Source organism: Hippocampus comes, unplaced genomic scaffold (genome assembly GCF_001891065.2).
Source record: "Hippocampus comes isolate QL1 unplaced genomic scaffold, H_comes_QL1_v1.1 scaffold159, whole genome shotgun sequence".
NCBI lineage: Eukaryota > Metazoa > Chordata > Actinopteri > Syngnathiformes > Syngnathidae > Hippocampus > Hippocampus comes.
In genome coordinates, this window is record NW_017805742.1 from 917221 (window position 1) to 941557 (window position 24337).

Here is a 24337-nt window from a genome sequence, read left to right on the forward strand (position 1 = left end):
TTAGCCACATTAGCTTTTTACCGCCCACTGCTGATTCGGAGTGTGCATGACACGAGAAAATAGGTGCAATTAGAATACATTACTTTTTGAATATAAATGGAATATATTGAGAGTATTTGGTGTCTCCTATTTTTTCTTGTATTGGTGTTCCTCATGCTGTGTCTAGTGAGTGTCAGTGTATACCGTAAATTTACACACAGCTTTTTTTTTAACTTTAAAGAGGCTTAAGCGCATAGTTTTGAACACGTAAATGGGTCAGATGTACATTATTCAAAAGAAATAATGCCAAAGGATGCAATTACAGCACCATTCATCAAGGCAATGCAAGGCTTGGTGAGAGGGGCTGGGCTGACGACACCTGCCCGCCTCCATCGCATCCACGCACGGCGGAAGACTCCCCCACCTCACAGCCACAGCGACACGCTAGCCTCGGAAAGGCGGACGCGTAAGGTCCATTTTCGGGGTTGAGGGATTTTCTTTTGTCCTCAAGGTCCCGGAGGATCGACCGGATCGATGGCGAATATGGACGGACGCGTCGAACCACCGTTCCACACGACGAATACTTATCTTCTTCGGCAAATGAGGTTAAACTAATCAGGTGCGATATTTCGTTATTTGAATGTACAGCCACTTTTGTTGACCAAATGCGAACCGTTGCTTGGGTACATAAACCCTGTTCACAGATTGTGTCAAATTTGTGATCGTACGTCATTGTGATTTTCTCCATCAGTTTCACGATGGACCCACGCCAAAATAAATCATTCGACTTATGCAAATAGACTCGTTATTATTTGTAATAATAATAAAATATATATATTTTTAAACGGCAGGCCTGCTGCGCGCATTATGCAAGACACCTGAGACGGCCTGCTGTGATAGCAATGCACAGTGAAAATAGCACACACGCACATAAACTATAAGTCTCTCTCTCTCTCTCTCTCTCTCTCTCTGCCTCCCTATCTTACTTACCCCTCTCTCTCTCTCTCTTTTTCTCTCACTCTCTCTCACACACACACAAACACACACACACACACACACACACACACACACACACGCTCGCACTCACAAACACACGCTCACACAATTCAAAACATGCAAAATATGCTGACCACAATGGGTTATGCAAATGCAACCCCCAATACAGAACAATTTCGAATTCTGTTTCAAAAAAAAAAAAAGTTCGCCTCAAAAATCAACCAAAATTTGGACTTCCGACTGGCATTATGTGTGACTTCAGAAAATTGCATGCAATGGAAGTGCAGCAGAGGACCGGACATGGCGAAAAGTGTCATCATAAGCACAAAATGAGAAAACAATTCTTTAATGTTATAATACAAAGATGTATACACTTGGTGCGGGATGTAGATTTTTTTCCCTCCACTTAAAAAATGACAAGCAGTTTTTGTCATTTATAATGAGCATTATAACTGTTTTATGTCTTTCCCGTGTCACCAGAATACATCTCAAAAGAGTTTAACGCTCAGCAATTCAGTTCAAATTTTTCTCAGTCTTAGTACATGTTTTTAGCAGTTCAAGCATAGTCAACTGCATTTGTCCATGTACAGCACTTTGTATGCAGCGATGGCTGTTTGAAAGTGCTCTATAAATTCAGTTGAGTTGAGAAGCAAATAATTATTTGGCCTTGGCGATGGTCTACTGTCACCTGAGTAGTTTTGCTCATACTGTATGTGTATTTGTTTTGAGATGGATAAATCAGTCATTGTGTCACAACAATAGTCTGACTTGCTTGTTTTCCTTCTCATGTTTCAGCAAACAAATGGTAGTACAACAAATATCCAGTGGACCGAGTTCGCCAAAGTGACATTTCAATAACACGCGCACACACACACACACACACACACACACACACACACACACACACACACACACACACACACACAGTCAAGTGATGGCTGTGGAGAACTCTGTCCTGACCCCGCGTCCGGACTCGCTCTCACTGCCGGTGGACCACAAGCCAGAAGGGGAGCAGGAGGCGGTCACCGAGGCCCCGATGACCCCTGCGGACGGCCGTGGTGTCTTCAACGTGTCCGAGGAGCTGGGTCACGTCGTCACCACCGAGGCGGTCAAGGTGAACCGGTCGTTCCAATCAAAGATGGCCGAGCGGGAGGCCACAGTCAATCAGACCAGGAAGAAAACCCAAGGGCCAGAGAAGGAGAGAGGGCGATTCGGATGGGGTGAGTGATTTCATGGTGACAGTGTGAAGACAATCTATGATGCCGTTTGTCTTGATATTTTTGCACCAGCTCGCACTCGCCGCAAGAGGCAACGCTACGTGGAGAAGAACGGCCGCTGCAACGTGCAGCACGGCAACATGCGGGAGACGTATCGCTATCTGACAGATATTTTCACCACTCTGGTGGACCTCAACTGGCGCTGCTCACTTTTCGTCTTTGTCATGGCGTACGCCGTCACGTGGCTCTTCTTCGGCGCTATCTGGTACCTCATCGCCTACTGCAGGTTGGTGTTGCCCTTGATCCATTTGTTTCATTGGCATTTGTCACAAGGTTTCAATGTTTTGTTTTTTTCAAATTCATTCATTTTGGTTCAAAAAAACAATTCCTATGTTTAAGATACTGAGATTGGCTGGTGACAAGTCATCTGAAAAAGGCTTCCGCGATAGCGCTATACAAAATGTATGGATGGAAGGATGTTTAAATTGACCATCGGATGTTTAAAATGGAGAATTTGCATGATAAAAATTTAAATTGTCAATTCAAAATGAGCCCTTTTACTTTTAAAACTAAATTTATATTTAAAATAATACTTTTTACATTTAAAATGAAACATTTAAAAAAATATGTTTTACCTTCAAGTTAGTTTAATCTGTTTCAAATGATTTTTTTTTTGTTATTCAAAATTAAATGTATGACGAAAATTACATGCATTTTTATCATGAAAATTCTGTTTAAAATGAAAATATTTGCACTTACAATGAAAATCTTTGCACTTAAATGAAAATGACAAAGTTAAAAATGACAGTATATGTAATAATGTTTAAGATGAAAATATTTATTAAGAAATAATCACATTCAACATTTGTTTTACTTTTTGTAATGACCATTTTTTTTATAATCACCGCGATATTAAAATGTGATATTTCAAATGACCATTTTCACATTGAGAACATTTTTGTTTAAAATCAAACTTCGGTGATTCTCAATTATACATTTAGATTAATTCTTTTTTTTTTTTAATTCCTACATTTGAAATGTTCGTGTTCCATTCATTCATAACTGCGCTGCATCATAGTGAAAGGTGTAAGCAATGTTTTGACTCATCTCATTTAGCTAAACAATGTGGCAAACCTGCTCTTTAGTTATGATATAATGCTATAAATAACCCAAAATTAATATCACTTTACTAATGACACCTTGCCAACAATATTTATAACGTTTTATTTTCTGCTGCCGTGTTCAAAATGCGAATCGGCACACCATTTATCTTCAACACAATTAGGTAATTATTTAGCGAGCATTAGCAGCGGCGTACGTCAAGCAAAGCTGCTCTGTACTCGCCTGGTGCCGTCTTGTTTATCGCCAAACACGACTAATGGAGCGCCCAATCTGACACTTGGCGCGACATCAATACAACACAAGCGCATATATATTAATTGAACCATCACGCGGGCTGCGTCACCTCCTCTGAACCGCCCGGCGACAAGTCCTCAGATGGGTTTCTGCTGCGAAGGCTGAAAAGAAAAAGAAGAAGCAGTCGCCGCATAATGGCCACATGGCACTTTCTGCAGAAGCGACTCTCAAATTAGCTAAAGGGGTTCACCTCGTAAAATCCTGACCTTATCGTATCAATGGATCACCGGTGCCAGCAGCGGCACAGAGCCGCTACCGTTGCGCTTCCTTGCTATCGACGGCGTTTCATATAAAAGACACGGATGCTATAAATGAACACCACTTTAATGGATTATCTTCCTCGGTTATTAAGAGACATTAGCTCCTGTCACACAAAGTGTTTTGTCCCAGTGGTGTTGGCTTATGACGGCAAAATGGCGAGAGACACGTTCAAATCATGTCAGCAGTAGTGTGTGTCCATCTCATGCTGTTAGCATTCTTTTACGCTGTGTTCGAAAAGACACAAAAGCTCTGTTGACTTTAGATCAGGAGCTGCGAAAAGCTTCACTTGTGGGCAGGTTAAATTTGAGTTTGATGTTCATGAACGGGACAAGCACAGAATGGTTAATGGTGGACTGTTACTGTCGCGCCCTGGTCAGTTCTCTCGTCACTTTTCTGTGTGAAGTATAGTAGCTACAAGGAATGGTGGCGGATGAAGTTGGCAAACCAGCTAACCAACTCATTTTCCAACATTTGAGGTCAGGGTATCTTTATAAGTCCATTTGATACTACCCGTCAAAACCGTATCTTTCTGTTTTCGCGACTTAGTGTGAAAGGTACTGACACAGAAGGGTGGGGTTGAATTTCTGTCATTGTGGTCTTAAAGTTTTATGTGTCTCACTGTGCTATTTTAGAAACTTGCCTTGGGACTACGGCTGAAAATTAGCATTTATGCTAAGTCCGGCACATTTACACTGTTTATTGTCATGTTGATAATGTGCACCGTCCCAAAAAATAACTACCGGTAACTAAATAAATAGATAAATACATTTAGTATGCCAATTTTCGGGTTTCTGAGGTGTGTCAATAAAATAAAATCAATCTGTAATTTTTACAAATTGACATTGCAGTTGTGTGTCATCCATACATTTCAAATCAGCCTTTTTGAATCGGATTTGCTGCCATTATCATCCTCAGGGGCGATCTGGACCACCTTGAGGACGAGACGTGGACACCGTGCGTCAACAATGTCAATGGCTTCATTTCGGCCTTCCTCTTCTCCATCGAGACGGAGACCACCATTGGCTACGGCCACCGCGTCATCACTGACCAGTGTCCCGTCGGCACCATGCTGCTGCTGCTGCAGGCCATTCTGGGATCAATGGTCAACGCTTTCATGGTGAGCATGTGTTTTTGCATCTTAATGTAGAGTAGACGTACCGTCATTCAGGTTGGTGTTATTTTGGAGTGATTTCAAACAGTTTTAGTGTGGCTGACCAATATCAATTTTTTTTCACAATTGTAATTGTCAAGCTGTAGGTAATCTGCCTAGCAACAAGCACCCAATCAAAGTCTGACTTGACCAGGTGATGAAAACTAGCATGTGGTGTCGGCGCAGGTGGGCTGCATGTTCGTGAAGATCTCACAGCCCAACAAGCGGGCCGAGACGCTGGTGTTTTCTAAGAATGCCGTCATTTCTCTGCGGGACGACAAGCTGTGCCTGATGTTCCGGGTGGGCGACCTGCGTAGCTCACACATTGTGGGCGCCAACATGCGGGCCAAGCTCATCAAATCCAAGCAGACGCAGGAGGGTAAGACTGCCAACCAATGTTTCCTTCAATTTTCCTGAGCATCTCATGGACCACAGTGAGCAACATCAGATATGCACTTGGCGGCCAAAGCAGTCTCATACGTGTCCAAAATCTGTGATTTAAAAAAAAAAAAAAAAAGTGGAGTGTGTTGGTCTTTTAGGACATTATGAAATCAATTCTTGTTTGTTATAATGTTGTGGCGAGCTGTGAATTTCACACTTTTACCCTCTGCGTCCCTTCTTTGAAGGCGAGTTCATCCCCTTGGACCAGACGGACATAAGCGTGGGCTTCGAGACAGGCGACGACCGCCTCTTCCTGGTATCGCCGCTGGTAATCTCGCATGAGATCGACGCCCGCTCTCCTTTCTGGGACATGTCGCAGGCGCAGCTGGAGAAGGAGGACTTTGAGATCGTGGTTATCCTGGAAGGAATGGTGGAGGCAACAGGTGAGATTATGAAAGAAATTTCAACCTTCTTATTTTGTGAAGAGGCACGGTGGACAAGTGTTTGGCCAGTCTGCCTCACAGCTCTGAGGCTTGAGGGCTCAAATCTCTGCTTATTTGGTTATTTGTAACATCACGATAAAATATCCATCTATCCATTTTCAATCTGCTTATCCTCACGAGGGTCGTGGGCGTGCTGGAGCCTATCCCAGCTGTTTTTTGGTAGTAGGCGGTGTACATCCTGAACTGGTTGCCAGCCAATCGCAGGGCAGACACACACAAACAACCCTCCGTGTTCCCAAATCACACCTTTGGACAATTTGGAGTGTTCCGTTAACCTGCCATGCATGTTTTTGGAATGTGGGAGGAAACCGGAGTACCCGGAGAAAACCCACCCATGCACTGGGAGTACATGCAAACTCCACACAGGAAGGCCGGAGCTGGAATCGAACCCTGCACCTCTGCACTGTGAATCTGACGCGCTAACCAGTCGACCACGGGGCCGCCCCAATTGTTCTTTCATCCACTTACATACGTAATAAAAAAAGTATTGTGGTCATTTTAATTCAAAGTGGTATAAAAACTGCACAAGATGTGGCTTAGCAAAGCTCTTTATATTATTGCCTTGCGGCAAAATGGCCCCAGAGGAGGATGATAAAAGTTTCGAGCTATTCTTTGACGCTACGGGGGTGAAGTTGGCTATTGATTTCCTTGCTCAGCAACTTCCGACGAAGGTTTTTCAGTCGTAACTCTGCCGCAGAGAATAATCATAATAAGGGCTCATCATTCGTCACCCGTTGCATCACTCAAATTATTCTGTCTTGGTTTGCGGCGCAAAGCGATTCTGAGTAACGCGTGTGATGTCCGCTGCCTGTGTGCAAGGCATGACCTGCCAAGCCCGGAGCTCCTACTTGGCTGAGGAGGTGCAATGGGGGCACCGCTTCAGTCCCATGATGTCGCTGGCTGAGGGCTTCTTCGATGTTGACTACGGTGCTTTCCATCACACCTTTGAGGTAACGTCTCACCTGGTTATGATTCAATATTGTTCTAATTGTTATGACAGCCATCCGACCCATATATAGTGTCAGATGGCTGACTGTAACATGTCAGAAGGGCTACTGTAATCCCTGACATAGACACCAAAAAAAAAAAAAAAAAGCGATGACTTTTGCGGCGACGATGTTTTACACCTTTGAATGTAAGTCATTTCATTGACGATGTACAACTAATTGGTACCCTTTCATCCCACTCCAGGTGGACACGCCCTCCTGTTCGGCACGAGAACTCTCATTGGCTGCCGCTAGGCTGGACGCTCACCTCTACTGGTCCATCTCCAGCCGGCTAGACGAGGAGCCCACCCTCGTCCAGCAGGCCGCCACGGAGCCGCAGGCGGCGCCGCCCGACAGCGGCAAAGGCGAGGCGCCCACCTTCATCGTTGGCGAGATGACCGACAACAGCGTTCCACCGCCGGCGCTCGGCGAGCCAAACGGCAGCATCCAGTCAGCGTGCGAGGCTTAGATGACAGAATGTGCACAAAGACATTCGGACGATTTGTTTAGATCTCCACAAGAAGACATTTTGTTTCTTTTTGTCTTTCTAGACAGCATACATGGACTTTTCTCTTTTTAAACCACCCTGGCCTTTTATCACGGTTTCAATGAGGCAGGATATTGTACATTGGCCAGATTTGCTCACATTTGATTAGCCTGTAGATAGTTTAGGAAGTGTTTGCACATGTTAAAAAGAATTATGTGCTACAAGCAACTCTGAACATTAACACCTATGCTCTAGCAAGGGCGCTGTTCTCTGTGTGATGTCACACAGGCGATGGTGGTACTTTTATTAATCAGGGGAAAACCAAATATGTAATTAAGTGAATTTGCTTTGCTCTGCTAGCATTTTCCCAGGCTACTGGAGGGCGCTGTTTGTTCAAGACATTCCTAACACAGCGGGACATCAGAACACATAAAGCTGTTTCTGGTGTCGTATATAATGCAGGGATATTTTTTTTCTTTGGTCTCAGCCATGGGCGTATTCAGACTCTTTTAAGGGGTGCTTGGATTGGTCATTTTAGTGTGATACAGTGGCCATTAAGGGACAAAACCGTTTGTAACTACAAATGCTGACTTTTTGTTTTATTTTTTGAGGCACATTCTGATGAAATTTGTGATTGACCTTGGGGAGGAACTCACAGCACAAGTCACACCCTAACTTCCTGCTACCCGCTGCTGTCTATTAACGTGGTGTTTTTACTTGATGCTTTTAATAACAACAGGAGTCTATATCATATACTAATATGTCACTTCGAATAAAGTCTACTCCAGAGTAAGTGCCTTCTTGAATATATCTGTCAAGATTGATGTTGGTGCCAGACAGGAGAAGTCAGCAGATTGGGTTACTAGGCAGAATCACAGCCTGCGCAGTACCTCAGTTTGACCGCTAGAGGAAGACAAATATCCCCAACGCTGGAATCTGATCTTGGCTGCCACGCTGCCTTATTGGTGCTGTTTTTAGGAGATGGGGAACCCATCAGCTGTCTCCTAGGCAACCAGGGCTGGGGACAAGACAGTGTGGAGCTGTGTGTGTATTTCTATGTAAGTGTGTGTGCGTGTTTGGAAGCAGACGTCCAAAAGGGTTCATGGACTAAGGGGAGGTCATTAAGAAGTGATGTTTGATGAGATGTGGTGGCATTGTTTTTCACCACAGTGACCTTCACATGCTAAGTGACCTTGACATCGACGTAGAGCTATGGAGGGATGACTTAAAAAAAGACAATAGCAGTCATCTGTGACCCATTCAGTCCCAAAATAGAACAGGAGGAGGCAAAGCGGGTGACTTCGAGGTTTACGAGGGTCTAAGTCTACAGTCACAGTGATATAAAATCTCTGCCCTCTCCTGTTCAAATGCCAGGTTGATGTGATATAAAAATGACACAAATTTTAAATCATTTTCAAACTCTTCCCAGTATTAACATGATCTTCAACTTGTACAACTCAGTCATGAAAACATCTTTTTTTTTTTTTTTTAGAGGGCAGTTTCAAAGCAAACAACTGAGATGATGAGATTGAACAAACGTGGACACGCTCTCATACCTGCGGAAGTGGCTTTGCATAGAATTAACCAATCACATTCAAACTCATTTTAAATAGAAATCAGCAAACAAGTGCCACTCTCCTGGCTTCCAAATGAGTTCTGTGCATCTTTTTAATCTTAACACAACACAAGAAGACAAGACGCAATCTGCACTCATCAAGAAAGGGTGAATCCTGCACATACAGGTAAGTCATCCTGGCAAGGGGATTCCCCCATCTGCGGCCCCTTCATAAGGTTTCTCAAAATTTCCCCAGATGGGATTTTTTTGTTTTTGCTTGCTCTTCTGGGGGTTAACATCAGGGGATGTCATTTATATTTGTCAACTGTGAGACTTATCCATGATTAAAGGCTACATAAATTAATTTGACTGAATTATTGCCCCTTTTTTGTAAGCCCGTTGAGGATTTTAAAAAGTGGCATGTGTGATGTTTATAATTAACAGCAAGGTTTGAGTCTAAAATTTGGCATTTTTTTTTGGTTTACTTTTATGTGGGTTAATGTATTTTTGACACCGATTCTCTCGCACATCTGGTTTATGATAGTTTAATTTTTTGTTTTACATTATTATGTTATTGTTATGAATATTATGAAAACCTGATGTGCCAATGAAAAAATGTGGGCATATTCAGAATATGCACACAAACCAAAAAAAAAAACTAGAAAGATCTAGAAAGACGTCTCTGATTCAAGAGAAAAAATGTAAAAACTTGTTGAGCAGTGTCATTAAACTTTTGAGTTAACTGCTCCAACCACATTGGACATTGAGCGTGGCAAGTTACAGCAGTGTTTTCAAAACTTTATGAGGCCCACTTGGAACAAGGCTCAGTTAGGACTACACTAGCCTTACTGATGAAGTACTGAACTGATGAAGCCTTCTGGGACAAGAGGTGAAACGTCTTCTACGACAACCGGATGAGTCCAGTTGCGATCGATTAAATACTATGAGATTGGAATGACCTGGTTGAATGAAAAGACTCACAAGCATGTTGCTGTGTGAAATTGGCTCTGGGGTTCCATTGTCATGACAATTTTCAATACAAATACTTGGAGCGAAGTTTCACCGCATTCGCCGCCTACTACGTATGGCGTTAAAAAAAGCTTAACAATTTCACATCGCCCAGCTGCCAAGAATGTCTTCTTCCTTTTGAAATTGACTTGTGCCAATTCACTGATAAGAACTCTGGAATTCAGCCAAAATGGCCGCTTCCACCAAAATGGCCGACTTCCTGTTGAATTTTGGACATACGAGCGACTTGAGAGTTTTTCAAGCGTCCTGACGTTATTGACGTGTCCACCTAATTTCGTGACATCACTCACAGGGGCGAATAGTGGAAAACTTTGGAAGGGACCTCCAAAAAGCAGACGTTGGTGCTCGAGCCCAAACAATACTCTTGTTGTTAGAAAGCAAAGTTGAAAAGAGAGTTTGGAAGGAATCATTTGTGCAGGCAGCGAGCGAAGAGGGGCGGCAGCCCACCCCACCCTACCTCCACCCCCCCTCCAGCCTTCCTCCCTCCCTGCGTGTGTCTCGGGGAGCCCATGCAGTCCAAGGCAGCCAGCAACCGGCGCGTCCTCCCCGCCTACCAATCGGCATGCTCGGCTCGGGCTCCGCGCTCTGTGAGCAAGCCGAACCGCAGCGAGCGGCCACGCACGCACGCACGCACGCACGCATCTCGCCAGGTATGTTTCAACACGAAAACGACATTTTCATTTCTTTCATGTATGCGTTCTACCAGAGCAACGTGCATCCCGGCTGCATGGTTTCTAGGGAGGGGTTGCTATGCATGCTTGTGCGCGTGTGAACGCGCGTGAGCGTCGGTAAACACTCCCAGTTTAGCGCATCTGCAACTTGCGCGTTTTGGCTTTAATTCTTATGAATCCTCTCCTCATTATTTTTGGTGGTGTTTTTTTTTTCCTCCTCCCGTTCGCGGGGCGGGGTTGGGTCGCAGCATGGCCGCATGTGCAAGTTGGAGTGCAGGTGCATGCAGCTGTCTCCAGGCAGGTATGATGATAGGGCTCATGATGTTGCCATATTGCGGTGTCCCCCTCCCATAGCATAGCATAGTAGCATATAGCATGGCATGGCATGCAGCCGTGAGGCGTGGTGCACGTTAACCATGTATTATTGAAGGCTGTTTGCTATGATACATGTTTCACCTGCATGATTCATTCATGGCAGGAGGATGAGCAGGCATTCACGAACTGAGAGTGTGTGTGCATATGTGATGGTGTGTGGGTTGCTAGGTAAAGATCCAGGTACACTCCCCATGCTGTGATACATGTGTATGTACATTATTTGGGACATGTGGAGTGTTAATTTATGCACATCAGAAGTGAATCTTATGTGAGCTCCTGCGTGAACAACTTTGAGATAGTGGCAAATGTTAACATGTACACACTTTTAGTCTGAATAAGTTTGCACATGCTTTTTTTTTCTTTCTTTCTTTCTTTTTTATCCGCCCTTGTGGAAGCAAACAGCAATACCTTGGCTGTTGCTATGCGAATTAGAGGGACTTTGAAGTCATGACCTTGTGTAAGTTGACTGGTGGTGCATTCAGTGAGCCTCACTTCCCAAAAGTAGTCATGCACTTAATAAAAAGTCAAGTGGTGCTGTATTCATTGCCCCTCGGTTCCAAGAATAAGTCATATGGTGCATTTACTTGCTGTAGAGCATATACTGAATCAGTGCATTCGCTCCCCGACAGTTACAGTGAATAAGTTGAATGGCGGTGGTGCAAGTTGAATGGCCCCTCTGTTCCAGGAATAATATTGTATATAAAGTAGCAACAATGCAAATGATTTCAAATGCTATCTTATTGTACCATAACGTAACACATCGAGTTGTATCATATTTTATCACAATGTGATGTAACTGATCATATCCCATCCAATCATGGCTTCATATGACATCATATCGTAACGGACCATATTGTCATACCGTAAGTGGTATCTTATCATCATGTATCACGTAGCATTGTATCACATCATATCACATCATATTGTACTTGTATCACATTTTAGTGCATCTATTGCTGTAATCGATTGTATTTTAACACATCATATCTGAGCATATGCATTGTATGCACGGTGTTGTGCTGTATTGTATCGTGTCATATCATAACCTATCGTACTATATTATGCTGTATGCTGTCGTATCATAATATATCTTATCCCATCATATGTCATCATGCATGATATCATGATCTATTGTAATGTATTCCACCCTATACAAAACTGTACTGTATCTTATTGCCTCCCATCATATCATATTGCAATATATCATCATTTGTCATATTGGATTATGCCATACCATGTCATACACTCTTGAAACATTTGGGCAAAAAAAGAACTCAATATTGGTCAAAAAGGGATGTACACCACATTTGGGGTAAGTCATTTAAACCCCAAAAGTTGGGTCGAATGAGTAATCTACTTTGAGGTGTAAAGGACGATTAAAGATTGATATATCGCATGTTTTAGCATGAACAACATGGATCGTATCGCTGAAATCAACAAGTGGTTGGTCGGTGCAGCATATCAGCTGTGGTGCCTGAGCCTCTGGAAATGATTTGGAACCAGAAGCACGGAAACTTACTAATATGGAAATCTATGACAAATGTAACAAAAGCACTATTGCTAGGAAGACCCATCTGATAAAGCATTCATTAATACAGACTGACAAATAGACGAGGACGGAGTAAGTGACCAAGCATGTGCTTCTAACTACGGCTACAAACAAAAAAATAATAATCTGAAGTCGTTCCACCGTGAGTCTACAAGCAATGCTTAAAGTCACATTTAAACATTCTTAACTGCCATGCAAGTGTAAAAGTGCGTGTGGAGAAATGCTTTTCATCCATTTTATGTTTGTTTTTCTCTAGATGGAGCATCAACAGAAAAAAAATACACATAAAGTCCCCCCTGCCCCAAAGGCAAAACACTCATACAATCTATCCTTTGGTAAAGTCCAAAGTTTATGCGTTTTTATGGCTTATATTTGTTTTAGCATGAACAGCATGGATCGTATCGCTGAAATCAACAAGTGGTTGGTCGGTGCAGCATATCAGCTGTGGTGCCTGAGCCTCTGGAAATGATTTGGAACCAGAAGCACGGAAACTTACTAATATGGAAATCTATGACAAATGTAACAAAAGCACTATTGCTAGGAAGACCCATCTGATAAAGCATTCATTAATACAGACTGACAAATAGACGAGGACGGAGTAAGTGACCAAGCATGTGCTTCTAACTACGGCTACAAACAAAAAAATAATAATCTGAAGTCGTTCCACCGTGAGTCTACAAGCAATGCTTAAAGTCACATTTAAACATTCTTAACTGCCATGCAAGTGTAAAAGTGCGTGTGGAGAAATGCTTTTCATCCATTTTATGTTTGTTTTTCTCTAGATGGAGCATCAACAGAAAAAAAATACACATAAAGTCCCCCCTGCCCCAAAGGCAAAACACTCATACAATCTATCCTTTGGTAAAGTCCAAAGTTTATGCGTTTTTATGGCTTATATTTCCCTAAATTGTATGACATCAGCGTCTGATGCTTCTAGTGCAGTTTGTACATGTAAAGAATCGCTTCAATGCGGAGTGAACAGCAAAGTCTCCTTGGATTTTCCAAAATAGAATATTGCTAAAGTAAAAAAAAAAAAAAAAAAAAATCATAATAGTAGTAAACTTAAGGTCACCTTGAAGGAGCTTGTATCAATTTGTCATTTTTATGACATCATGACTCATTGTTGAAGTGAAAGTCCGAAGAAAAGGACCAAAATGTTCATACTCGATATATAAATTGAAGAAAATGTCAAAACAGGATAATACGTGAGAAGGATTTTATCCATCCATCCATTTTCTAATCCTCTTTATCCTCATGAGGGTCACGGGTCCCAGCTGCCTTCGGGCAGTAGGCGGGGGACACCCTGAACTGGTTGCCAGCCAGTTGCAGAAAGATTTTAGGAATGTCTCAAGTCATTAATTATCAAAATTGGGTTCATATAACTCATTTTGTGATCATCCAATAATGTTTTTTTTTTTTTTTTTGTGTGTGATGGGCTAGTACCCAATTGTTACCTAATTTATACATCATCTTCTAATTTATTGTATTTTAATAGTGTGTTGATGTGTTGAAATGTAGCATAGAAGCAATCGCATCAAATCACACAGTATTGCCTTTCATCACATGGTAATGTATCGAAATGTTGTATGACGCATCCCAAGAATTTGTAGCCTATTGCACAGTATCTCATCACACTTAATATAGTGTATAGCAATATCTCATAATATATTGCAACAAACAGCCCGGTGGTCCAGTGGTTAGCGCGTCGACCTCACAGTACAGAGGTACCGGGTTCAATTCCAGCTCCGGCTTCCCTGTGTGGAGTTTGCATGCTCTCCCCGGGCCGGCGTGGGTTTTCTCCGGGTACTCTGGTGTCCTCCCACGTTCCAAAAACATGCATGGCAGGCTGATTGAACACTCCAAATTGTCCCTAGGTTTGAGTGTGAGCGCGGATGGTTGTTCATCTCTGTGTATCTGGCGATTGGCTGGCAACCGGTTCAGGGTGTCCACCGCCTACTGCCCGAAGACGGCTGGAATAGGCTCCAGCACCCCCAGCGACCCGTGTGAGGATAAGTGGATCGGAAAATGGATGGATGGATATTGCAACAAATCCCAACGTATCATTTCGTATCGCGTCGCAATAACGTTGTAGCAAATATCGCCATGTATTGAATTGTCACATCATGCATTACATGAAGTCTCATTGGAATGCACCGCATCACGTTGCATGTGTCGTATCATGTTGTATCGGAATGAATCGTATCAGAATGAATCACGTCTGAATTGAAATTGATCGTGTCGCATGGTGACGTGGTTAATGTGTTATACCGTTATTTCTGTTTTTGTTTTGGGGTCACCTTCCCCCAAAAGTGATGGCCTCTGCTGAGCAGCGCAGCGCATAAGGCAAATACCGACCTTTGCGCCCCCCCCTCCCCGGACGTGCGCCGCCATGTACAGCGTGGAGGACCTGCTCATCTCGCACGGATACAAGCTACCCAGGAGCGGCCCGCCGTCGGCCACAGCTTATGACAAACGGCCTGCCGACTGCCAGCGTGAGCTCCTGCTGGACAACCGGGCGGGCCGGGCAACGGCGGGGGCAACGCTCAACGGCTATGAGGCGGAGCGTGGCGGGGCCTCGGCGGGCGGCAGCGGCTTATACAGCAGCAGGCCGGCGCCCCTCAAGGGTTATATGGACAATGAGGGCGACAGGAGGAGGAAGGAGGCCTTCCTCGGTATCCTAGGTGACGCTCAGGCTTTGGGTGATTCTCTGGCTACAGACAGCGGGTGAGTGCTTCTCCCCACTTTTTTTTTTCTACACCTTTTCCTTTCCTTTCGTCAGCATGCAAAAGCTGCACTGCAGGTCCCCCCAACTCCCACCGCGCACCCGCCTTCCTGCAGCAGCACAGCTGACATATCTCAGGCCGGCCTTCTGACAAAAGCTTGATGCATTTGTGTGCGCAGAGCTAGCATCAACCCGGTTGGTGACAGATGAAAACAACAGCAGAGTGAAAATGGAGGTCGGGGGGTGAATTGAACTTGCGTCAAGGCACAGCACAGTGTCACTCCACTGTAAACACTGGCACACCGAATCCCATCCAGCACGTGCTCTGTGATGTCAGCATGTTGCTGGGCAAGTGTGCGCGGCTCCCCCCTCAGCCATACACTAGCATATGCTGCTCGTGACTCACACGCGCACGTACAGCGCGGGTCACACATGGCATGTTCATTCATTTGTCGCGGTTATTTGACACGTGTTGAATAGTTTTTAATAGATAGTGATAAAAAATAAATAAATAAATTAAAAAAAAACACCTCCAATAATGATTAACCCTTTGTAGAAAACATTAAAGTGCTCGGGTATTCAATAGTTTAATCCAAGAAATAATTTCAGAATATACAAAAATATCTTTTGTTGATTTAATGTTCCTTAATAATAAATGTATTTTACTTTTTAAAGTAATTTTAAGATTAAAAAAAAGACTATTTTTAATTTATGACCTACAGAGTATCACACAACAGGTTTCCCTAATACTGACATAGTTTCCATTGCATATTCCAAACAGCTTCCAAAAGGGAACATTATTATCTGTCATTAGGTGGGTGTACCTAATGAAGTGGCCAGATGAGGTCTTGATTGTCTTAATTTCCCCAGTTTGACTCAAACGTTGCAACTATTGCCTCGTACGATATCTTATTGTATTATATAATGTATTATGATATTGCATGGCGTCCTATCTGATCAAGATATGTCATAATGTATCACGATTTATCGGACCGTACCGTATCAAATTGTTTTCACAGTGTCTCACAATATATCGTGTCGCATAGTTTCTCACTGTACTGTGAATGAATTGTAATGGATCACAAAGTATTGTCATGTTTCGTATATCAAAAAAAAGACTATTTTTAATTTATAACCTACAGAGTATCACACAACAGGTTTCCATAATACTGACATAGTTTCCATTGCATTTTCCAAACAGCTTCCAAATGATCCGCTCAAAAGGGAACATTATTATCTGACATTAGGTGGGTATACCTAATGAAGTGGCCAGATGAGGTCTTGATTGTCTTAATTTCCCCAGTTTGACTCAAACGTTGCAACTATTGCCTCGTACGATATCTTATTGTATTATATAATGTATTATGATATTGCATGGCGTCCTATCTGATCAAGATATGTCATAATGTATCACGATTTATCGGACCGTACCGTATCAAATTGTTTTCACAGTGTCTCACAATATATCGTGTCGCATAGTTTCTCACTGTACTGTGAATGAATTGTAATGGATCACAAAGTATTGTCATGTTTCGTAATGTATAAACAATGTATCTTAATGTATCATATGTATATATCGTCATATATCGCAATGAATCATGTGGTAGTGTGTATTTCAATGTATGGGAATATATTGTGATATATCACAATGTATTGCATCATGATCTATCGTATCATAACATATCAGATCATATTGCATCGAATTGTAATCAATGACGACGCTTCACACTCCCTTATATGCATATACTTGATTTCTTTTTTTTTTGGTTTCTGCAGCTGTAACAGAGCGCTTCACAGAACAGTTAACATAAAATAACAAAATAAGAACTGCTTGAAACAACAAGGCGTATGCAGGAATAGTGGTTATGGTGTATCCAAATGTTTGTGATATGTTGATGGGTTACGTTTATCCAGATTTGCACGACTGAAGCCTTATTTTTCAACGACAGCCCTTTAAGTAAAGGTCAGCACAATTAAAAATGCCGTTCATATTGCACAAACATCACAATTTGCGTCATTAAGGGACGCCGGAGCTGTGGCTGACCTCAACACTTTGTTGGAAAAGCCATTGCATGCGCGCGTGCACACACACGCACACACACACACACACGCACACACACACGCATAGTATAGTAAGTCTCTCATGTAAAGCAAATCAATGTGTGGTGGAAAGCTATCAGTTACATGTTAGCGTATTGGCTCGGTTTGATTTATCTGATGATTATTTTCGACATGATGACAAGGGAAGAATATTCCGATAACAGTTCGTTCTGACCCATCCGCAGATTTAGATTAGGCTGACAAGAATGGTTGGGGGGATAATGTCAACATTTGAAATTCCCGACAACAAAGGCGTAACAGAGACTGGGCGGTGACTATGCACTAAAAGGGAATAGCCTGCAGCTTCGATGAATGCTTCTAGAAGAACTCTTCTAGTATTTTTTCTTTTTGTTTCCTTGCAGTTTCTATGATGTCCCAAGTTTGACCTACTCCGAGCCGCTAAGCCACGATGAGAGGGATATTTCTTACTGGCGGAGACGAGGACAAGACTTTAGCATTCTCCTGGACTATGCTGATGGCAGGGAGCTAAGGGCCTCTGCTGGAGCATGGAGACCACAGGCCCTCATCGCGGCCGAGGAACTCAGGGCGGAGAGGCAAGCGCAACAACTGTGGGAGGAAATTTCCTGGCTGCGGGACCAAGATGCACCCGGTCAGCTGAGGGTGACTGGGGAGCGTAAGTGTCAGAGCCTTGGCACTGAGGAGTGGAGGCCCGCCGTGGGCCTGGGCAGGCAGTTGTCTGATGGGGACGGGGAAAGGTGGGCTTTAGAGCAGTATCACCTGAGGACGCCTGAAGGATTTTTTCACCCGAGAACAAAAGCTAAGTCTCAGTCTCTCCCAAGAGTTTTGTCACCTGACGGACTAAACAGCAGAGAGCTTATTCCATCCAGACCAAGCCAACCAGATAGACCGCAAAGGCTAAGCAGCACTCTTTTCTCCGGGCCCTATAGTCGGTATATTTATAGCAGCGCGATTGGCAAGGACCGGTGGGGTAGGAATGCTGGGCCAAGCAGTCATGTTGCACTTTTACCAAAGCCTAGGTTCAGTAGGCCTTTGAAGCCGCCATCGTATGAGATTCACCAGCAAATTAGGGGTAGCGCAGAAATGCTTGCGATAGACCAGGGTCTCAAGCTAAAAGACAGGCCTATCTTTTATTCTAGGGGCGGGGAGCTGCGGCATGACTATTTTGCACAACACTCACTCTCTGGAATGGAGCCCCCGGGCTACATCCCGCCCCCGTCTTATAAAAGAGTCCTACCCCCAAGAGCTGTGTCAATCAATCGTAACGAAATGCTAAACCTGCGGTGGCGCTCAGACTCCCTGCAGCCCAGCTCAGACCCCGGGAGATGGCTAACACGGCACATGGGTGATTCATGGCTGGAACACTATGGAGATCGTGGGGCGTCCTATCGAAAACAGATACCCTCTGGACACAAAGAGCAACTGAGTCAAGTTCGTCAAGTACCAGCTGAAGACACAAGAGCAAATCAAATCTCAGGAGGGTCCGGTGGAAATTCTCTGACCGACTCAGACAAGATCCGGAACATTAACAAAGAGAATCCATCCGCTAAGAATTTAGGACAATCTACATGTGATAGTGCCTTTCCTCCCCAACAGGGGCAATCCCTCAATGCTGGTCGCAAGACGACCCTAACTGAAAATGATAGCAGTACTCGATGGGGCAACAGAGGATTGAACAAAAAAAGTGACAGTGTAGGTCCTGAACAAAATCGTAGTCAGTTTTTCCCCTCGTCTATTCTGGGTAAACCACCACCACCCCCGTGCAAGCCGTCTGAACAGGTTGTCTCTGAAACTGTACCAGAAGTAAAGAAAGTCGAACAGCCCGAACCACCGGAGAAAGATAAGTCCAAGAATCTCAAAAAGAGACTCAGCGAGACCATCTTTTGTTTGGTTTCTGTTCCGGTCACCCCACAGTTAACTGGTACAACCCGTGATCAGAATAACAATAATGAGAAGTCACCAGACCCAGCCGATAGTCCCAGTGACAACAAAACAGGCCATTTAACGAACCAAAGTCTCCAAAGCACATCTTCAGCCGAGGCAGAGCTGCAAGCATTAACTGGTAGCATTGCGAGCAGCAAGACGAGTAGCCGAGCAAGCAGCAAAATGTTCAAAAAGTTGCCCTGCAGACCCCCTAAAATCAACCATTACAAAGAGCTGAAGTTGTCAGGATCTTGGCCCGCAAACCAATACCGTGACCAGGAGACGCAAACTAGCCCTGAGGCCGAAAAACCTGACCCTGAAAACAAGGAAGCACAAGAGGACCCTATTCCTGCTGCCACCGAAGCCCCTGCAAATGGTGGCGGTGTGGGGGGAACTACCTTCACTTTCCCTATCAAGGGAGTGAAGAGTCTAAAACTTTCAAGCAACAGCGCCTTCTCCCTGACCACCACTTTCTCCAACCAGCTGAACAAGAGCACAGCTCAGCAGCCAGCAGTGCCGCCCTCAGGAAATGTGGAGAGCAAACCAGCAGCGAACAGCGGGCAGGAGGTGTTCAAGGTTCCAGAGTTCTTGCTGAAACCGATCGTCAGCCAGCGACCATGGGATGCTGTCAAAGAGCTGGAGGCAATCCAAAAAGAAGTCCAGGATCAACAGCAGCATCAGAAACAGAGCAGCAAACAGCCAAGCGTTGACAAATGCATCGAAGACCTCAACGAGGCCTACAAAGATATCTTGGAGCTCGGCGCTGCCAGCAATAAAGTCCCAGATGGGTCCGTTGAAATCCCTGAGCGTATCAAAATCCGGCTGACGTCCCAGCCTCTCAACAAACCCAGCAGCCTTAGGCGCAGTGCAGTCAGCTGGTCTGTTGATCCCGAATACAGGGAAGTCAAGAGCGCCTTCTCTAGGCCTGCCACAAAGTCGGTCACATTCAGCAAACAGCTAAGGGAAGAACTTCCTGTGCCCCCTCGGGAGTCAGGCTTTCGAGAATACAGGGTTGTTCCTCATCTTCCACGTAGACGTAGCACCGACGGCAGGACCGTGAAACTGGACCTCCCGGACGAACCCATTGAGACGCCACTGTGCGACTTCAGCCCAACGACCAAAAGTGCGGCGGCGGAGGTGCCATGGGCGGACCGACAACCCATGCAGGACGCCTCCACTCTCACGAGCCCTCCTGACTATGAAGACATATGCCAGACTTTGCGGCACTCTCGGGATTCAAACGATCCTAATGACCCGGTGGGTCCTCAAGATCTCGATTCAGAGGAGGAGTGTCCTATTTGCAAAAGGGAGCTGGAGAACCAATTGAGACAGGGCCCGCTGCCTCCTCTCCATGAGGAGAACAGCTCGGATAGCTCGGTCAATCCAAATGGAAGTCCACCACAGCGTGCTGCAGTTGAAAGTCCGTCTGAGAATGCGAGGAATCAAGAACTGCAGAACTCAAATCCCGACCAGACGGGGTTTGATTTGAGCACGAATGCAGGGAAAAAGGATTCATCAACACAAGACAATTTGGGAGAGGTTGCAGAAACTGTAGATGGATCTACGGATGAGGTAGCAGACTCAGAGGAACGGAGTCAAACTGAGTTGGTGGAGTCAGCACAGAAAGAAGTCACTAAGGAGGAAACGGCCGAATGTGTCAAGGCTGACTCTGGACTAGGGCAAGAGGGACAAACCGACATGGCTTCGGATGACAAGCAGGAGCAAGAGAGGAAGCTAGTTGCGCTCGCGGAACATAGACTTGTTCTATGGACCCATCCAGGGCGAGATCACACCGGGTTGCCAGAGTTCCCACCAGAGAGACTGCCACTTTCAGTCGTGCCAAAGCTCGACCGCAGGCTGTCTCTGAGCTTGGAAGGGGAACGGCGGGGCAATGCGCCACCTGACCGATTTGAAGCTCTGCAGAATAAGCTAGCCATTTCTCCTGGCCAAGGGGCCGCGGAACGCCTGGGCAGGATGAGGGAGGTGGACGTGATGTATCGCGTGAGACGCCTCAGCATCAGGAGCACTGACTCTGGGGAGGGAGAGGGGGAGGGCAAGGACTCCCGGGATCCCTCCGGCGCTTCGCAGAGAGGTGGGGAGAGCAAAGATGAAGAAGTGGCTGGATCCTGCCAGTTATTGGACGAAAGTGCGAGGCACGGTGACAAGTCGACTTTCAGGTAAGATTAGGACATTAGAAATAAAGTTAGGAGTTGTGTCACGAGTTGTGGCGTAGTGGTTCAGTCGCCTGATTTTGGTCCAGGGAGCATGGGTTCAATTCCCACTCAGTGTGAATAGTTGCCTACTGTATATGTGTCTTGTGAAGTGGACTATCCAAAATAACAGTGTACCAGGATACTTTATGACAATGGATTTTTTTCAGATTTCAAAATTAACTTACTTCAAACTCTACGACATTAGACATCGATGTACAGGAGGTCCTCAATTTTGCTGCTTCCGTTGTAAACTGAGGACCCTCTGTATATTTTGGGAGCGGCTGAATTCGGATACTCTCTGACACCCTGATACTCCACAGTCTTGAATGAATAGAATCTCACCCCAAAATGTCACACCCCAATTTTTCTTTTGGACCTTTTTTACCCCCCGAAAACAAAGTGTGGTGAACTCTGAGGTAACGACTCCTCTTTTTACACCGTAGAACGCTGTGATAGCTGGAGACAGCGGCGATGGCGTGGAAAAAGACAGCGTCCATCGTGTCCCCATCTCAAGGTTTTAGCGCTCCACACAACACTGTGAACTGGCTGCCTAATTTAGAATGCCTTCATCTTCATCTCTTGACACTGAAATGGCCTTCTTGTCCGACGAGAGCATTGTGTAAACACCCTCACCCTCGGCTTGACTTCTAAGAGTGCTGTTCCACTGCCAAAAGGGAGGTGCCCCCCCCCCCCACACACACACACACACACTACCCAACCCAGCCTACCCCCGATAACCAACTTCTTCAACCTCCCCCCAGTCTTCTCCCGATGCTTTTCTCATTGGCAGACATTATGCAACTCATCCATGCATACGACGACAGTGAATACACTCGAGAATCTGCGCATTACGAATGTAAGCATTAATTTGAGGGTCTTGCTATTATTTGCTGTACCAAAATAAAGTCACTACTGCAGCGGTGGCGCCACCGCTCATTGCGACTGTGTTTGGCTCGAGAACTGTTTTTGATTTCCTGTCATGGCTCGGCCTTTCTTTACCTCTGTGACATTATGCCCTCGCCAACCCGCCCGCTCAGTCCATGGCATGCCGGTTGCTTTGCTCTTAAGTGAAGTCTGACTGGATCCGTGCAGCTCCCGCCGCGTAGGTACCTTCAGGAAGCAATAAAGATTGACAGCAACTCTATCACAACAATGATGATAAAAAGATCAAACAGAACACATAAAAAAAAAGAAAGCGAGATAGAGCAATATTGTTATACAAATAAGCTGAGCGGTGTCGTGGAGCTACCTGTCGGAAGCGTTGTCTTGTGATCATTCTACAGGGACATTGGTGTCAGGGTATTTGGGCTGCTGCTTTACGTCATCATATAGATCTATGTACAGCGCTTGACATGTTCATTAGACCACCGCCATCTATTGGATGAGTGGAGTTGACTTATTAGATTTTTGTGGTTTAAGTCATCAAACTTTGCTTTCAGCTCTGCCTACACGCAATTATAAAAACTCAATTCTTGGCATTTTTTAAAAGAAATCTGCCCAGTTTACAAGATTCCGATTTGCCAAAATCTGTAGGTGACATTTGTTTGTAAGCAACCCCGGAAATGGCACGCATGCCCTGGAAATGATGGCTTCAAAACAAAATGACTAACTTCCTGTGTCTTTTTAGGTATGGCTTCTTGAGACTTTTTTGTTGGTCGACACGTGATAGACATTAGTATTAAATCTTATGTAGCTAAGGGAAACTGGTTTGAGGGGCTGGATTTTCAAATTACTCCAGAGGTTCCACCCAAATGAATCTAACATAGCCACTTCGAAGAAAAATGACAGACTTTCTGGGTCTTTCGGGCATGGCTTCTTTTTTTTGGGTTTACTTGTGAAAGACATTGGTATTAAATGATAACTGATTTTGTGGGTTGGGGCAGGGCTCAAAATAGTTCAGGAGTTGCTATCAAACTGATCAAAATGATCTTAAAATGGCCACTATAGACCAAAGTGTCAGACTTCCTGTGTCGATTGAGGCAAGGCTAATTGTGATTTTTTTTTTTCTCTTGATAGACATTGCTATTAAATTTCCCACGGCGAAAGGAAACTGGCTTGAGGGGAGGTGGGGGGAAAGCTGATTTTCAAGGAAGTCCAGGGCCCGTGACCTAAACTTTTTACTAAAATGGCCACTCTCAACCAAAATGGCAGATTTCATGTGTGTTTTCAGGCATGGTTTTGTGATGCTTTTTTGTGGGTCTACTCATGGTACACATTGCTTTTAAATTCAATGTTGCTAAGGGAAACTTGCTTTGGGAGCTGATTTCACAACAGTCTAATGGCCACTGCCAGATGTTAACTTTTACTGAAATGGCCTCTTCAAACTAAAACTATGTGTGTTTTCAGGCATGGCTTTCTGAGACTTTTTGTCAGTCTAGTCATAATAGACAGAGCTGTTAAATTTCATTCCGGAAATTGGCTTTGGAGCTCAATTTTCAAGATATTCAAGGGAAACAAATTGAATGATGACCAATGCTCTTCATTTGGTGGTGGTCTAATGCATTTGTTAAGCATTACATAATCATACATTTCACCGAGTATTTATTTTTCCTTTCATCAGCTTTCAAATGTGTTTGCATAGTGTACAAAAAAAATTAATATATACAAAGTATATATATTTTAAATATTTTAAGAGGTATTTTGTATTTTCGCCTTCAAGTTTTTTTTTTCTCCACCCGTGTGTCTGTAGATTATAAACATACAGAGAGCGTCCCTAATTTTCTAGTGTGCTAATGGAAAAGTTTTGTTTGGTGGCGTTTGTCGCGTCGTCTCCGCCGTGTTTCGTTAGTGTTGCGTTGTCGTCGTCTCGTCTTCCAGCTTGCACTCGCCCGGCTCATTTGCTGGT

The 24337-nt window shown here is 44.4% G+C and overlaps 2 protein-coding genes across 2 annotated transcripts; both read left to right on the plus strand.

The window, feature by feature from the left end:
• The first annotated feature begins 313 nt into the window (after positions 1-313).
• On the plus strand, positions 314-8169 carry kcnj9 (potassium inwardly rectifying channel subfamily J member 9). Its single transcript, XM_019883735.1, has 8 exons — positions 314-598; positions 1771-2195; positions 2265-2478; positions 4785-4986; positions 5206-5398; positions 5646-5843; positions 6723-6853; positions 7095-8169. Exons 2-8 carry the CDS (start codon positions 1910-1912, stop codon positions 7356-7358), a joined length of 1488 nt encoding a protein of 495 aa, XP_019739294.1. The 5' UTR covers positions 314-598; positions 1771-1909; the 3' UTR covers positions 7359-8169.
• Positions 8170-10488: 2319 nt separating this feature from the next.
• Positions 10489-22517, plus strand: jcadb (junctional cadherin 5 associated b). Its single transcript, XM_019883733.1, has 4 exons — positions 10489-10610; positions 14866-15279; positions 17740-21456; positions 21936-22517. The coding sequence occupies exons 2-4, from the start codon at positions 14945-14947 to the stop codon at positions 21943-21945; spliced, it is 4062 nt and encodes a 1353-aa protein (XP_019739292.1). The 5' UTR covers positions 10489-10610; positions 14866-14944; the 3' UTR covers positions 21946-22517.
• Positions 22518-24337: the final 1820 nt, after the last annotated feature.

Excerpts from the sequence above, each read along its gene's own strand:
- kcnj9 (XM_019883735.1), top strand. The coding sequence starts at position 1,910 with ATGGCTGTGGAGAACTCTGTCCTGACCCCGCGTCCGGACTCGCTCTCA. Across the intron at positions 4,987-5,205 it reads CAATGGTCAACGCTTTCATG|GTGGGCTGCATGTTCGTGAA; the intron begins GTGAGCATGTGT and ends GTGTCGGCGCAG. Across the intron at positions 5,399-5,645 it reads ATCCAAGCAGACGCAGGAGG|GCGAGTTCATCCCCTTGGAC; the intron begins GTAAGACTGCCA and ends CCTTCTTTGAAG.
- jcadb (XM_019883733.1), top strand. The coding sequence starts at position 14,945 with ATGTACAGCGTGGAGGACCTGCTCATCTCGCACGGATACAAGCTACCC. Across the intron at positions 15,280-17,739 it reads TCTCTGGCTACAGACAGCGG|TTTCTATGATGTCCCAAGTT; the intron begins GTGAGTGCTTCT and ends GTTTCCTTGCAG.